This window comes from Mitosporidium daphniae, assembly GCF_000760515.2.
Source record: "Mitosporidium daphniae strain UGP3 chromosome Unknown contig-9, whole genome shotgun sequence".
NCBI classification, from domain to species: domain Eukaryota; kingdom Fungi; phylum Microsporidia; genus Mitosporidium; species Mitosporidium daphniae.
Window position 1 is genome coordinate 30,545 of NW_013546121.1, and position 14,000 is coordinate 44,544.

Consider the following 14,000-nt stretch of genomic DNA (forward strand, 5'->3'; position numbering starts at 1 on the left):
TGTTTTCTTTTCCGCGGCCAAGGAGGATCCTCGGACATATGTTTCCTGGATGAATGCCATCTTGTGCGCTCAACGCATGGTACCGTTAGATATGCTTCATTTTTATTTGTTCATAGCCCCTCCCTGTCTTTTTGTAAATTTTAGAACATCCCCATCGACTGCTGGACACCCTGCAAGGAGCTGGACAAGGGATACCTTGCCCGAGCATCACACCTGACCGGCGGTCGACTGTCCGTGTTCTCTGTCGACGATATCACCTTGCTTGCATCTAAAATGATCGTAGGAGCTTTATGTAGCCTTTTCATAGGCAACATGGCTATCTCTGCCCTCCTCTTCTGGAAGGGGCAAGGGAATAACTTTGATTGATCACAGAATGGTCTGCTTTTGCCATCAGAAGCCTGTGCAAATGGGGAACGTCTGTCCCATTTGCCTAGCTATTTATTGCTCGTTCATTCCTGTATGTCAAATGTGCAGGTACTTTATAGCCGTCTTTATTTGGTAGGAGCAAATTTGAATTTGAGCGTCAGCCGATAAAATCAACAGCAAGATAGTAGTGTGTGTGGCTTGGTGATCTCAAGAAGCTACGTTTGTGCCGTAAGAGTATATATTATGATATGCCGATATCACAAGTAACTAATTCATAAATTGTCACAAGCGCGGTTGATAAATTAAACAAACGCTTACTTCAGCTAGAAAGAGTGAGGAGTTGTTGGGCGAGTGCACCATTAGTAATATTTGGTGCGAAAACTGATATGCAGGGTCCTTTCCAGATTTTAATGGCCTGCATTTTTGTCCGACCTTTTGTATCCAAGTCTATGGAGATAATCCTTTACAAACTGCTTCATTTTAGAACCGTGTTTCTCATCAAGCACATAGGAATGAGGAGGCGGTACTCCCTCCTTGCTTCGTATTTCCTTTTCAAGAAGAGAATGGGAAATCTACATACAACCATTGACACAATGCACATACCTTTCTATTTAGTTTCTTAAACATGTCAATTTCCATTTGCTTCTGATATCGGTTAATAATTGACGAAACAAGATTGGCGATCTATAAAAATTAGAAGGATCGGAACATACCAGAGTCTTCAGCAATTTCATCCACGCCGTGCGATATACTCCGGTGGCAGGTGATTCTCCGGCTCGGGAAAAATGACTGCCATGACCATCATCATCAGTATCGCTACCATTACCATCGCCAAAATGCTTCATTTGATTAGCGCTATTTATGGATGCCGAGATGGTAGCCTTTCGAATGATATGTTGAAGCTGAATAGGGCTAATAAGCACCGAGGTCTGGGGCGATGTAAACTTGAAGCTTTTATCATCGCAAATAGTTTGGGACACATTTGTGCTGTCTGGAAACGATGTGGGGCAGTCAGCTGCCGAATTTCCACCTGTATGGAGATGAGGAGGCTTTTTGACGTTCTTTTCACTTCGCTGTGAGATTGCAATATCTGGTGCTTTTGAATGGTGCCTTTTCAATGAGTTTAAAGTATTATCCATCAGATTGGAAAAGAGATCAGAAGACCCCGAATGCTGTGAAGGAGAACAGGGTGATCTGGTAAAAAAAGGCTTTATACTTTCAGAGTTTGTCATGACGGCAGATGAGGAGCCATCTAGATTGTTGCTGTAAGAAAAAATAGCAACCTCCTTGTTGGGTTGTTCTTGACTCAAGGCCGCATTACCCCAACCGGTGCTATAATTTTGGGTATTGTCCCACGAAAGGTTAGTGCCACCATCGTCCCATTGACTTGTTCCATTTGAAGCAGGCTGAGCAAAAAAGCCTTCACCAACCGTATTGATACGAGTATCTGGGGAGTCGTTAGAATTATAAGGCCTTTGTGAGCGATCACCAATGTGACTAGGCGTCGGGGGTTTTTCAGACACAGATGTTGAGAACGGCGTCGCAATTTCGTCAAGTTGATGGGTTCTTTTTGGTATTTTGAAAATCCTCGGAAGCAAGTTCCATTTATCAAGAAGAGATCTTGACAATTGATAAAGCGCGTATTTATCCGAATTTTCATCCGGAGGTTTTTGGCCTTCAAACAGGGATTCTATGGCCACATCAATTCCGGCTTCTTCGATTTTATTTCGAGAAGAAATCGGACATTTGGATAGCACGCTCAAAACGTAATACACAATAGAAGGCTCGTTCTTGTACAACGACATCAGGGTTTTAAAAATTAGCAAACCATGTAACTGGATGAATCTTTTCAGACAAACAAACGAGGTAGTCGCCTACAGCAATAAAACAACGCAAAATACATTCAAAATTTGGAGCTGACGCTGGAGCGGACCTACTGATTCGATAACGATCAGTTTTTTTAATAGAGCAGGTAAAAGGGCGGGATTTTCGATGCCCTTGGGCTCCATAAATACACTCGAGGATTTTCTCCTGAATTTAACGGGGGCTTTTGCATACTCGCTATCCGCCGCGTCTTCATCATCTTCTTCCTCTTCCTCCTCCTCCTCTTCTGTAGAATCCTCATTTGAATCGGTAGGTTCGCGGCGAGAGGCTTTTTTTCTAGATTTTGAAGATTCTCTTCCAATGAATTTTTTGCAATTTGGCTCTCCACAATGGCAAAGTTGGGCGCCCTTTTCGTTTCCAAAGCGTTGAAACTTGTAGTCAAAGGTTAGCTCGGTGTTTGGAGCAATATCTTTGATGGAAAAGATGCCAATCCTCATTTGATTTTCGACAATCCATTTTTGGGTCTGGCAATTCGGGGCGCACGAATGGTTCATGAATCTAGAAATATTTCCTTTTTTTGAAGCATCTATAATCTAAACAGAACAGAAAAACAAGGATACCTGTTCTGAGTTTAGAGTCATAAAGTAAAAATGGGAATCGTCCCCCAATTTGGCGATACGCTCATTCATGGTGTCGGGAGAGAGAATCTCGCCAACATATTCCATTATAAAGCTGCCTAACGGTATAAAAGAGCGCGTGCGAAGCCCACAGCCTTTTCCTGGGGACTCGATAACCTCAAGATCGGATGCATATGCCCTCTTGATAAATAGTTTATTCTGGCAAAATCTTCCCGCCGGACAATCTTCATTGCATTCCATGAATAAAAGCTTGTTGATGCAGGAGGAATTCTGGTCGCATGCCCCGATTTTCTGGGAGCATTCACAGGGAAGCACAGAGTCAACAAACGAATGGCCGCCGGCTAGGGAGTACTTTGGCGCAATGAACGCTATTGTAAAGAATATGGATGTTTGCGGCCTACATGAATAGTCATTTGTAAAAATGCTTATAAATGGCTTTGCAGAGGCAGGTATGGGATGATCATTGTAAGGCTTGCTGGCATTTCCTGATCAAATAAACGATACCATGTACCGTACCAGTGGGAAAGTTGGTCATAACCAAAAAATTAAAATTTAAATAAATTTCATCAACTACGGAACAGCATGGCCATTGCCCCAAATCTTTTTATCACGCAGCTATATGGAAAGGGTGTCACCGTCAAGACCAATGCAGGGCTCTCGTTTACAGGTAAGAGCGAGTCTCATTTGAGGTGTTCTTTCTTCGCTAGATGGCAATATGAATCTTGCCCTGACCGACTGTAAAGAATATTTTCACGGGGAAGAGAAAAAGACGTACAAAAGCGCATTCATCCGTGGAAACAATGTACTATACATCAATGAAGGGATTTCCTCAAATGCGTTTTAATTAAACGGTTATTTGCCTTTGAACGCAAACATAGTTTCCTCCTACGTATATATGTACATAAAGACGCCAAAATTACCAGTCCTCCCAGGACTGGTGGGAAACAACACTTGGGGAAGCACAGGCGACGGAGCCAGCAGGGGATACCACCTTAAAGGGATCTTCTACATCGATGAGCCTATCGATTTTAAAATCGCTCGGATTGAACTCGAGGATCGCAACCACTGGACGATGATCGGAATTGACAACGTCCTCAAGCCATGTATAGGCAATCAGGTTCTAGTACACAAATAACACGACACGGAATACCATTTTTTCGGCTTGAAATAGAATTCTATCTGTCCACCCGGGGATTCGAGATCTAGGGGCTTAGCAAGGCTTAATGCTTACGACAAATCATACGTGTTCGCGTTTGAGGAGAACTTGTACGTAGGTGGAAATGAGATTGCACCCTCCTTAAAGTCATCAAAAATAGCCCCGGATTGCTTTTCTTTGAGCAGCTAGTTAGGGTTAGGGTTAAAAAGGCGAAACCTGGTCATTTGGAAGCAGCGACAATAACCACTCCGTTGAGATGTTGTCCATTTTAAATGCATCCAAGGGAACATCTATCCTGTAGTTCAGATCTCCCATCCAAATGATATTACTAGCATAAAATACAGAACCATACGAATGGCAATCAATGGAAAGCCCGGAGGGAAATACGGTGTCGTTGAAAACGGAATAGTATTCTCTATTACGAAGGGTCACGTTGTCATGTCCAGATGAAAAATGAGAATTAATGAAGCAAAAACTGGTGCCAATTTCAAGCTCAAAGCGCAACCCGATGGATCCTTTGTTTCCCGTAACACCGCCAAAGCCAGTCTAGTCATAGAGATGGGAGCCGGAATGGGGATACCTTTTTTACAAAGCGCTCTACCTTTCTTATTTGTGGAAGCAACGGCTTAGATATGATTAGGATCATAACTAGCCCAACCATCTGAATGGAGGAAAGGAAAATGTATTTGGTTTTGGGGAAAAATCCGGTTAAATATTTTTCAATGTGGCTTTCCCACATGGATGCCAGAGAAGTATCATCTGAAGTTAACACCTGAAGCAATGAGATCAATGTGGTACCTGGTGAGGAGACAGCTCAACAGCCTCTTGTAGCGATATGACAAACATATCTGGCGCTTGGTCATCTAGCTGTAACAAGAAATTGCCTTACTGCAGGCTTTCCAAAGCGGTCTTAAAAGCATGCCGAAATTTATATGCTCAGGCAGCTCACCGCCAATATTATAGGTGCAGCAATAAATTAATAGGTTAAATTTGGGCGCACAAAGCGGCATTTCGTCTTCAAAATGGCTATCACGGCATTCGGTAAAAGGCGAGTCGATGTTGAGAGCAGCTTTGTCGGAGAACAAATGAATTTTGGACGGACCCTTGCCCAGAATATAGTCGATCAGTTTCTGTCGATACTTATCTTGAAAAGTATTCACATAGAACCGTTGCGTGGATTTCTTCAAATCATCGACGATCCCATAAAGGGTCCTTTTCCCGGTGCGAGTAAATCCGGATTTCAAGGCCCCCGTTCCCGTATATAAAAAAGAAAGCGCATCTCCGTTATCTGCCCATGCACAGTTGAACTTGGAAGAAAACGACGATGTAGACGAAACTGTGCTTAAAATGGATCCGCCCCCCACTTGTAAAAGTATGTGCTTCAAAACGGATTGTGAAATAAGCGACTGAATGACGTTAGTCCTATCTAGGCAATCAAGACAATTGATGCGAAAGACGCCTTTCTGTGTAGACAGAATGGCCGATCGATTCTTGTCAAAAATAAAAAGCCCGATATTTTCGATGAAATTTACCGTGATCACGGAGGACAGTATTGCAGCAAGCGAGTCATAAGCAACTCCCCCGAGTACAGAATTCATGTCAAATGGAACATAGTGGATTGAAGAGCCAGCGGGTGTTTTGGATAGCATTTGTATATGCCTATAAAAGCGACGACTAAGCGCATTTTCGGGCTGATTAATATCCGAAGACAGGAGATTGACCACGTAGACCGGGGAAGAATACATATGAAGCAGATCACTAAAATGCTCCCTAAATGAAAGGTCGCTGGCATCCAAGCTTCGCGTAAATTGTATCTTGTGGTTTCCAATTTGGAAGCCCTGTTGCTCCCAAAACACTAAACAATTATTGCTTGTTCAATTTGAGCTCACCTGGCACGGAACCCCTGACTGAGGCGAATGAAAAAAGTTTTCCGTCCGTCTCCAAAATCATTTCGGTCTCCACAAAATTGGCAGTATTTCCGTCATCGTCAACTCCTCGTGTCAAGAACCTGGTTCCGGCTCTTTTCGAGCCGACCCGTGAAATTAACAAGAAAGAATTGCTACTGTCAAGGGTGGAGGTTTCATCAAACGATATAGTTAACGACGGTAAGGTGGCATTCTTGGAATATTTGGAGCCCGATGTTCCAGATGCACCAAGACCCAAACGAGTCGATGCCATTCTTAGTGCACTGGAAATACTGGATTTTACCAGCGAGTTGAGGCTATATTTTTTCATGCTCAATTCCTCGACATTATCGGGCATTTCTTCCGCTGACTCTTCGCCGGTTAAGAAAAATTGCCCAACATATCCTCTGATAATATGAATTCGAAAAGGAGGCGAAGAAAACGCTTCGGTTAGTCGGGGCTCGGCCGATGAATTACTTTTAAAAAAGGAAATGAAAGGCTCAATAAGATATTCATTCCAACAAAAGTGTGAAAGGCAATCCGGAAATACTGGCGAAGGCGGATAGGGTGCCAACCTCTTTTGTGTCAAAAGAGAAAGGTTGGAGGAAAGCGAAAAATAAAATGTACCATCGCTTAAAACCTTCAGGATGTCAATACAAGAGGCAGATTTCTCCACGGACGCCTCAGAAATCGAGGACGCCCATGGAACGGGGGAAAATAAATCATACTTTGCATCAGTTAACGAAATGGCCTCGACATGGTTAATTTGATACATGGGATCGCCAAGCGTAACAGCTATTGGCGTGGCCCTGGAAATCAAAAGGATATATGCCAGGCGATCAATCTGAAGGCACCCGAGCAAGCCAAAATATGGCGAAGAATTCACTTGCACATAGCCCTGTGGGAAGGTGTCGTCCAGCTCGACAGAAAGAAGAGCGCCCGTGCATTGGATGGTGCTGGAGGAAGAGGGCAATGGGTCTGAATGTTTTATAAAAAACCGCAAATCCAATTGCCGATCCGAATTGTACGCAAGACAAATGATTCTGCTCGAAAAAGAGGGCGTGCACTTCACGTGGACATTAATGCCACGGAAATAATCAGGCGCAGCCAGAAAATCTTCGCTCATTTATTTAAATTGGCGAATTTTAAATGAAAACTTTTAGGCCCACTTGATCCATTGTCAAATCAAATTGAACCTACCTTTTTGGTAGCTGCATTATCAATAGCTTAATAGATCAATTCCCTGAAGACTTTTAACTACTTTGATGCCAGAGGCCGAATCTCTGTCGCTTAGAGAGCTAATATCGGTTCTTCAAAAGCATGCAGGGAATCAGGATGATCAAGCAGACGGGGATGAGTCGGTTTCCACAGGCCTGCACGAGTTTCTTGAAGAATCAAATGGATTTTATGTGTTGCATTTTTCCAGATTTGATGTGACTGTGAACCCGAATTTAGGGCTCCTCGAACAGGATGTTGCTCTGATCTTCAAAGCCGTTGGTCCCAATGTGCTTTCCGAAAACGTCGAAAATCTGGTAATGAAATTCTTGTCGTATTTCATTGGACCAATCCAATTTGTAATGGAAGCGGCCGCAGTGCTTGCCGCTGGACTGCAATTTTGGATTGATTTTGGAATCATTTGCGCCATGCTTATTTTAAACGCCTGTGTTGGGTTTTTGCAAGAGTATCAGGCAGGATCCATTGTTTCCGAGTTGAAAGAGTGCATGGCTTTGCAGACAGATGTCATTCGATACAATGGGATATCGATGAAATTGCCGTCAAAAGACCTTCTTCCGGGCGACATTGTTGTCATTGAAGAGGGCACGATTATTCCGGCGGATGGAAGAATCATAGCATATGGGGATCCCTTTTTATTGGTGGACCAGTCTACAATTACGGGGGAATCTCTTCCCATTGAAAAGAAAGTCGGAAATGATGTATATTCGTCCTCCATTGTCAGGTCTGGATCTGCAAGAATGATAGTCACCTCTACCGGAGATACCACATTTATTGGCAAGACCGCTGTTCTTGTCAATAAGACTGAACGGGTAGGTCACTTTGAGGCTGTTCTTTCTTCAATCGGAACCGTGCTGTTGGTTATTGTGGTCATATTTATGACGGCAGGGCTCATCATAAACTTTTACCGCTCAGCTTCGATGGTGGAGCAATTGACTTTCATTTTTGTGATTGCACTTGTTGGCGTTCCCGTTGGTCTTCCAGCAGTCGTGACAACTACGCTCGCAGTTGGAGCCGCTGAACTGGCTCGTAAGCGAGTGGTTGTCAAAAAGCTTGCCTCCATTGAATCTCTAGCCGGTGTGGATGTGCTTTGCACAGACAAAACAGGCACGCTTACGGAAAACAAACTTTCTGTGGAGGTTCCTGTTTTTTTTAGTCCCTACACTTCTGGCGATGTTATGCTTGTTGCTGCAGCCACATGCTCGCGTTCGTTGAGGGGCATGGATGCCATTGATCACGCCCTGTTGTCATCGCTGACGCGGTTTCCAGATGCTCTTTCTCGTCTGGAAAACTTGAGAATTATCTCGCTCGTACCGTTTGACCCTGTTTCAAAAAAGGCAACCGCCATTGTGGAGGACTCGAAGGGCAACCGTTCTTTGTACATAAAGGGGTCTCCTCAAATCATTTTAGACCTTGCCCCATCAGACTATAGCGCAAGCTTAAAGGAGCAATATGAACATGCGGTTTATTTATTGGCCACAAAAGGCTTTCGTTCTTTGGGAGTCTCCAGACAAAGTGGCGACTCAAAAGAGTATCAAATTGTTGGAATCATTCCACTACATGACCCTTTGCGTCATGATGCTGCCACGACCATCAACGAGGCCCAAAAGCTAGGGCTTTCCATTAAAATCTTGACGGGCGATGCTTTGGCCATTGCCATCGAAACTGCAAGGCAGCTTGGGCTCAATTCCAGAATCTTGCCGGCAAACGATATTTTCACCGACACCGACTTGTTCCAAGTAAGCATACCGGATATCGGTAGTGTGGTTGAAAGTGCAGATGGCTTTGCACAAGTTTTCCCGCAACACAAGTATCGTGTGGTTGAAGCTCTCCAAAAGAGAGGGCATTTGGTCGCCATGACAGGCGATGGAATCAATGATGCTCCATCTCTCAAGATTGCAGACACCGGAATCGCCGTTGAAGGGGCTTCTGCGGCGGCACAGGCGGCCGCCGACATTATTTTCCTGAAAGCTGGTCTCAGTGTGATCATTGATGCTCTAAAGGCGTCCAGGAAAATTTTTCAGCGCATACGCGCCTATATCATCTATCGGATTGCACTGTCCCTTCAATTGGAAATCTTTTTTGTCACTACACTTGCTATTCTTGGCACAACTATTGACGTCAACCTGATTGCTTTTCTTGCTATCTTTTCAGATATTGCCACGCTTGCCATTGCCTATGACAAGGCTTCATATTCTTTGGAGCCGTCTTTTTGGAACATCGGGTATATATGGATGCTTGCCTCGATACTTGGGCTGTTTTTGGCCATTTCAACATGGATCCTTAACGGAGCTTTGCTGTTGACCAGCGGCACCGGTATCATCCAGTCGTACGGAAATGCCGATTTTATAGTTTTCCTGCAAATTGCACTGTCCCAGTCGTGGGTTATCTTTGTGTCTAGGTAAGCTTGGCGTCGCAATTTGCTCTTTCCACTAGATACTCTGTCAAATTTGAAAAAATGACATTTCCCTCCATACAGCTTGTCGGAGCCATCTTGGTTGTTGACATCATATCTACGTTGATAACGATCTTTGGCTGGCTTGTGCCGGACAGCACCAGAACAGACATTGTAACTGTGATTCTGGTGTGGATGTATTCTTTTGGAATGACTTTGCTGTTGTTTTTGGTGTTCTATCTGGTGAATCATGTATATTTTTCACATAAAGTTTAAAACGTCCTCGGTGATGGTGGTGGTGGTGGTATCTTGACTAGATACAGCATTTAGTACGCCATGTGCTTTGCGATCAAAATACACTGCGCGCAGTCGGCTGTCCAACCCATAAATGTAGCTTTGAATTCGCAATAAATTTAGGGTTAAAGCTGAGCGGGAGACACAGCACACCTGCCACATGCAACACATTACATTTTCACTTTCAAAACTTGTAAACTTCCAAAAAACCTTACAGGACCGACTTTAAAAATGGATCCAGCACTTGATCGTTCGATTTTCTTTTATGCGTCTACCAGCGAAATCGTATTGTTGCGGTCTCTTGTTTTCGGGTTTTCACCCCTTTCAAGTGTAAGAAATTGGATGTCATTTTTAGTCTTCACTTGGGTTCCAAATCTTTCCGGGCTCCAAATCTGTATGTATTTCAGCACTGTCCGGTAGCAACAATATAATTGCCTCCTCGTTCCTTAATTCCAATTTCTTTTCCTCTTTCTTTTCATCTTCCATTTCCAGTTCCGAGCGCTTTTTTCTGTCGTTTGAGGCGTTCTCCACGATGATCAGTATCATTTCATCGATCTTTATCGATCATGGGGTGGAGGGAAAGCCATGTAAATCCAAAGACTCAATTTCCTCTATGCCCATAACAATTCTTAAACTTATTATCTACGAATCAGAAATAGAAAGGCTACATATCAAGATCGAGTCTTTTTTTGAAGAAAAAATATTGTTCACCGGAAGCCTGAGCTTTATCAAGCAGCAATACAGCCATCCTGATTTTGCGGTACATTCTGAAAACTTGTTGTCTCAGAGCTGGGCCTTTGATGTAAGTACCTACCCTATCTGATTTGCTTCAATAGCCACGATATCTTTTTAGCCATCTTTCGGAACTATTTAGCAAGAAGCATCTTACTAGCTCGGCCGTGTGCTTGAAACTATGTCCCAGAGACAGCTCGTTTCTCTCGTTTACAAGGAACGACCAGTCTGGTAATTATGAGGTATTCGGCTTTAATTACCCACATAGACATATTCGTCTAGAATTGCTTCCAGTTTGAGCGACACCATATCTGTAGCGCTGCCATCTATCTTTGCACAAATGGCATTAAATATTCTTCCCTTCGCGTCGCATTCCATGATCAGGATGGATCGGCAAAGAGATTCGCTCATTTTGACGATTACAAAAACCGATACCGCCGACAAGCCCCTTTTTACCAGCGAAATCTTTTCAAGCACCCTTCACGTGGTAGAATAGCTTGCAACTGCTTCTTCTTGTTTGAACTTTGTGCAATTAATTGCCTTTTCTAACCCTAGCCGTTATTAAAAGAACTCAACTATGGACTGGCATTGCCTATAGGACATTTAAACGACCTATCACGTTGCCGATTTTTGATTCCAAAATAAAACGCAAATTTAGGGTTAATTATTTTCAATGTTAGGAACCACAATCTACGCTTTCTCGTTTGTGTGGAATTTCGCCGCTGTAGTTCTATTTGGAGGGTATCCCGAACGAGTGATCCCGCCATATGCAATAGAACTAAACACTCCCGCATATGAGATCTGTTCAGGCGTCATTCACGATGTGGTAAGAATTTTGGCACCCACTTATCTTGGGTACGCCTTTCTTTCTTTATTTGCTCTGTTTTCAAAGTCGCTGGAAGTAAAAAAAGCAATTTCCTCTGCCCTTGCCATCGTTTTCCTGGTAAACCTGATTCTTGAGGTGCAGTGGATTACAACAAAGAGATGGAAAACAAACAGCATCCTTGCTTTCATGTTCTTCGACTTTCTCGTGTTCTTCTCAAATGCGTATATCGCATTTACATATTGAATGTTTACTGCACACTTGGATTGACAAAATCTCCATTCGAATGATTACAGAATAATATTAAAAAATAAACCAAAATAAAAAATCGGCCTTTATTATTAAAATGCTCGACCACAACAGCGAGCCTGAATCCTCAGAGGATTCTTTTTTGGGGAGTGATGATCAGGCGCTTTCCATAAGTAAGCCCGGGCACTTATTATTAGGCGATATGGATGATCAGGAGATAATGTCTTCCTTGGCAATATCTGATGGCGAACCCGACCAGGAATGTGCAGACGAGCAGTCAACCGATATGTCCCACGATCAGATCATCTTTGAGGATGATTCGTGCAACAGCTTTTACGGGCACAACAACAACCCTATATATGCGCTTGCAGTGCTGAAATCCCATGTCATTTCTGGGGGCGGAGATGATCGTTGCTTTTGTTGGGACCCGAGTGCCGATCCGCCTGCGCCCATTTATCCAAAGGCTTTTTCCAAACGTATGCCCCAATTCATTGATTATAGCAAAATTTACGGATTCCATTTCGGCCGTGGCAATCAGCCACGATGCCGAGTTATGTGCCGCTGGTTGTCTTTCCGGGCAAGTTGCCGTGTGGAAGGTCTCGTCAAACGGCGCCTCGCTACTTGGCTTGTTTGATGGGCCCTCAGACATCACTTCGCTTCAATTTCATCCGAAAGGGTACATTTTAATGGCCTCTGGAGAAGACGGTACCATTTGGCTATGGTCCCTTCCTTCGGGAAATTGTCTCACAGTGCTGTCGACAGATTCGTTTGCCATTTTGAAGGCCAGCTTTTATCCGCAATCTGGAAAATATGTCGTTTCTTCATCTGCTGATGGGTCTGTTAGGGTTTGGGATCCAAAATCAAGCCTTCCAAAATCCAAGTTTTCCACCGGAAGCGCCGTCAACACAATAGACTTGTTCGAATCAACGACAGATTGTACAAAATTCATCCTTGCTGGCTGTGAAGATGGGAGGGTTTCCCTCCTCCATGGAGTTACTTGCGCATTGTTGAAAGAGCAATGTGACCTGCATGAAAATTCGGTGGAAATCGTCGCCTTTGCAAAGAGGGGCGAGAACCTCTATGCTCTCAGTTGCTGTTTGGGGGGCATTCTTGCCATTGTCGAGGTACCTTCGCTTGCTCTTAGAAATCAATGTGTACATCCATTTGGAATTACAACCCTGAAAGTTATCAGCAATGAAACCCTCTTTGTTGCCGTTACGGGATCTACTGACGGAAAGGTCCGAGTTTGGGATATTCTGTCTGGCTCACTTCTCCGAACCCTAATGGGCCATCAAGATACCATTCTGGATCTCTCGTACATTGCTTCAAGGTATGGAAATAGCATTGCATACTTACTTTTAGCCAGCAGTTGGTCAGTGCGTCTGATGACGGGTGTTGTTTGGTATTTAATTTAAATAATTAAAATTTTGGTCTAAATCGGATTTTGCGAAAATAAATTCTATCGATGGGACCGTTCTGAACTTCATGTGTTGCGAAAGGTATCGTCTAAACCTCCGCTCATTGCGCAGTAAGATTGAAAGCAGTTGCGATTTTTGCTCGCCCTCAGCGTCAATATGGATGTTCATTTTGCACGACTGGAGCTTGGCATCCAACGAGATCGCTGTAATTTGTACATCATTGAGGCATTCATCCCCTTGCAGCGAATCCGAGCTAGAAAGAAACCGGTAAAACATTTGATTGATAGCATCGGAGATCTTTGTAGAGCGTACTGGGATATTTTCCACAATATCGGACGCCTGACCATGGGCATGCAAATTGGGTCTTTCTTGAGGCGGGATTGGAGACACCCTTTGGGATCTTCTCTAATTGCATGATTGGAAACTAAAAATACCTCTTCCTCCTGGCGCGCGTGCAGCTTGGCCTCCTCTTTCTCGATTTTGAGATGTTTATCGGCGACTACCTTTGGAATGTACGATGTAAAATATTCCGGCACAACTTTAAGTTCGCGTAAATCGTGGGGCTTACATTGGACTTTGGGCTCAATTGCGATTTTGAGTGCCTTCCAAAAGTCTCCATTGGTGCCCGAGTAATTTCGTATCAACCTCCTCATGAAGCCAAAAATGTCATTAGGGTTTGCGTTTGGTTTATTTTGGCAGTTGCACTGCGTTTTTGTTTAATTACTTGAATTGATGTCTGGAATAGAGAAGCCCGTAAACAACATCTTCAATGCACTTGCAAACAATGATTCCAAGCGAGCCGTGTTCCTTTGCCAGAAGTATCTCAAAAAGACGCCCAAAAATTATCTGCTAAAGTCCCTTCTTTCCTTTTCACTTTCCTCCACGGGGAAAAAGATAGAGGCTCAGGAGCTGCTCAATGAGATCATTCAAACCCCAAAGGATCTTCTTCCGCTGGATTCGCAATTTAT

The 14,000-nt window shown here is 43.7% G+C and overlaps 5 protein-coding genes across 5 annotated transcripts; 2 read left to right on the forward strand and 3 right to left on the reverse strand.

Moving 5' to 3' along the window:
• Window positions 1-773: 773 nt before the first annotated feature.
• DI09_9p160 (uncharacterized protein) lies at window positions 774-2,915 on the reverse strand (the record flags this gene model as incomplete). Its single annotated transcript, XM_013380906.1, has 5 exons — window positions 774-938; window positions 970-1,050; window positions 1,080-2,240; window positions 2,304-2,783; window positions 2,811-2,915. 5 exons carry the CDS (start codon window positions 2,913-2,915, stop codon window positions 774-776), a joined length of 1,992 nt encoding a protein of 663 aa, XP_013236360.1.
• A 1,026-nt stretch (window positions 2,916-3,941) lies between these two features.
• On the reverse strand, window positions 3,942-7,014 carry DI09_9p170 (uncharacterized protein; the record flags this gene model as incomplete). The annotated part of the gene is made up of 7 exons (XM_013380907.1): window positions 3,942-4,047; window positions 4,072-4,169; window positions 4,201-4,530; window positions 4,574-4,756; window positions 4,783-4,847; window positions 4,874-5,839; window positions 5,874-7,014. 7 exons carry the CDS (start codon window positions 7,012-7,014, stop codon window positions 3,942-3,944), a joined length of 2,889 nt encoding a protein of 962 aa, XP_013236361.1.
• Window positions 7,015-7,153: 139 nt separating this feature from the next.
• DI09_9p180 (plasma membrane ATPase) lies at window positions 7,154-9,526 on the forward strand (the record flags this gene model as incomplete). Its single annotated transcript, XM_013380908.1, has 1 exon — window positions 7,154-9,526. One exon carries the CDS (start codon window positions 7,154-7,156, stop codon window positions 9,524-9,526), a length of 2,373 nt encoding a protein of 790 aa, XP_013236362.1.
• Window positions 9,527-11,711: 2,185 nt separating this feature from the next.
• On the forward strand, window positions 11,712-13,037 carry DI09_9p190 (uncharacterized protein; the record flags this gene model as incomplete). The annotated part of the gene is made up of 3 exons (XM_013380909.1): window positions 11,712-12,090; window positions 12,116-12,944; window positions 12,977-13,037. 3 exons carry the CDS (start codon window positions 11,712-11,714, stop codon window positions 13,035-13,037), a joined length of 1,269 nt encoding a protein of 422 aa, XP_013236363.1.
• Window positions 13,038-13,196: 159 nt separating this feature from the next.
• On the reverse strand, window positions 13,197-13,685 carry DI09_9p200 (uncharacterized protein; the record flags this gene model as incomplete). Its single annotated transcript, XM_013380910.1, has 1 exon — window positions 13,197-13,685. The coding sequence occupies one exon, from the start codon at window positions 13,683-13,685 to the stop codon at window positions 13,197-13,199; it is 489 nt and encodes a 162-aa protein (XP_013236364.1).
• Window positions 13,686-14,000: the final 315 nt, after the last annotated feature.